This window comes from Onychomys torridus, chromosome 11, assembly GCF_903995425.1.
Source record: "Onychomys torridus chromosome 11, mOncTor1.1, whole genome shotgun sequence".
In the NCBI taxonomy this organism is placed as follows: domain Eukaryota; kingdom Metazoa; phylum Chordata; class Mammalia; order Rodentia; family Cricetidae; genus Onychomys; species Onychomys torridus.
This window is the reverse complement of record NC_050453.1, coordinates 20,933,117-20,934,752: the sequence shown is the minus strand read 5'-3', so window position 1 is coordinate 20,934,752 and position 1,636 is coordinate 20,933,117. Positions and strand designations below refer to the sequence as shown.

Sequence of the window (1,636 nt, the reverse complement as noted above, 5' to 3'; positions counted from 1 at the left end):
ATGATCATCAAGGTTCTGGAAGTAGACAATCGTACTGCAACAACACATTTTATTCTGCTTGGATTTCTAACCCGACCTGCCTTCCAGTTTCTGCTCTTCTCTGTCTTCCTGGTGACCTATCTGCTGACACTGGTAGAGAACCTTCTCATCATCCTGGCCATCCGCAGTGACGGGCAACTGCACAAGCCCATGTACTTCTTTCTAAGTCATCTGTCTTTCCTGGAGATGTGGTATGTCACTGTCATCAGTCCCAAGATGCTGGTAAACTTCCTCAGCAAGGATAAGAGCATCTCCTTCAATGGCTGTATGACACAACTTTACTTCTTTGTAACCTTTGTCTGCACTGAGTACATACTCCTTGCTGTCATGGCCTTTGATCGCTATGTAGCCATTTGCAATCCACTACGCTACCCTGTCATTATGACCAACCAGCTTTGTGGAATACTGGCTGGGGGGTGCTGGTTCTGTGGGCTCATGACAGCCATGATTAAGATGGTTTTCATAGCTCGGTTGCGCTACTGTGGCACGCCACATATCAATCACTACTTCTGTGACATCTCGCCACTCCTCAATGTCTCCTGTGAGGACTCCTCCCAGGCTGAACTGGTCGACTTCTTCTTGGCCCTCATGGTCATTGCTGTGCCTCTTTGTGTGGTAGTGACATCTTACATCACCATCCTCATCGCCATTCTCAAGATCCCATCAGCTCAGGGTCGTCAAAAGGCTTTCTCCACCTGTGCCTCCCACCTGACAGTGGTAACTCTCTTTTACTCCACGACCCTTTTTACGTATGCCCGTCCTAAGCTCATGTATGCCTACAATTCAAACAAAGTGGTGTCTGTCCTCTACACTGTCATTGTTCCCCTTCTCAACCCCATCATATACTGTTTGAGGAACCGTGATGTAAAAATGGCCCTAAAAAAGACTATACTTTGCAATAGAAGTGGACCTGGGGGAGATGGGGATTTCAGTAGTTAAAAAACAAAACAAAACAAAACAAAACAAAACAATGCCTGGTCTACAGAATGAGATCCAGGAAAGGTACAAAGCTACACAGAGAAACCCTGTCTCGGGGAAAAAAACAAAACAAAACAAAACAAAAAAACCAGAATTACACTGGAGAGATGGCTCAGCAGTGCACAGACATACACAAACCTGCCATACACATAAAATTTAAAACAAATTAAAGCTTACAGAATTCTTTCTGGAATAAATACGTAGATGACCACCATATAGTTCCTCAGTTTATTCATCAACTACATGGTACTGTTAAGACTTTCTGAAATTATACATAAAATTCAATGGAACAAAGCAGAAAATATTTGTTATGTATACAATAATTTATTAAAAATCCTTTCAAATAAATTTGTGTGTGAGAGTGGTATGACCATGCGTGTTTGTGTGTGGGTGGTGCATGCACAGGGCCATTCATTTGTGGAGACCAGAAGTCAACATCAAATAGCTTCCACTACCACTATCCATCTGATTTTTTGTTTTTGAGACACTGTCTGTCATTGAACTTGGAGGTCAATGATTGGCCAGACTTACTGGTCAGATTCTCTGGACCCTCCTATCTCCACCTCACCACCCAGAGCTGGGATTATAGACACCTCCCACCATGCTTGGCTTTTTACAG

The 1,636-nt window shown here is 43.4% G+C and overlaps 1 protein-coding gene across 1 annotated transcript; it reads left to right on the top strand.

Moving 5' to 3' along the window:
• LOC118592762 (olfactory receptor 6Y1) lies at positions 1 to 978 on the top strand. The gene has a single exon (XM_036201823.1). It carries the CDS (start codon positions 1 to 3, stop codon positions 976 to 978), a length of 978 nt encoding a protein of 325 aa, XP_036057716.1.
• The last annotated feature ends 658 nt before the right edge of the window (positions 979 to 1,636 follow it).

Excerpts from the sequence above, each read along its gene's own strand:
- LOC118592762 (XM_036201823.1), top strand. The coding sequence starts at position 1 with ATGATCATCAAGGTTCTGGAAGTAGACAATCGTACTGCAACAACACAT.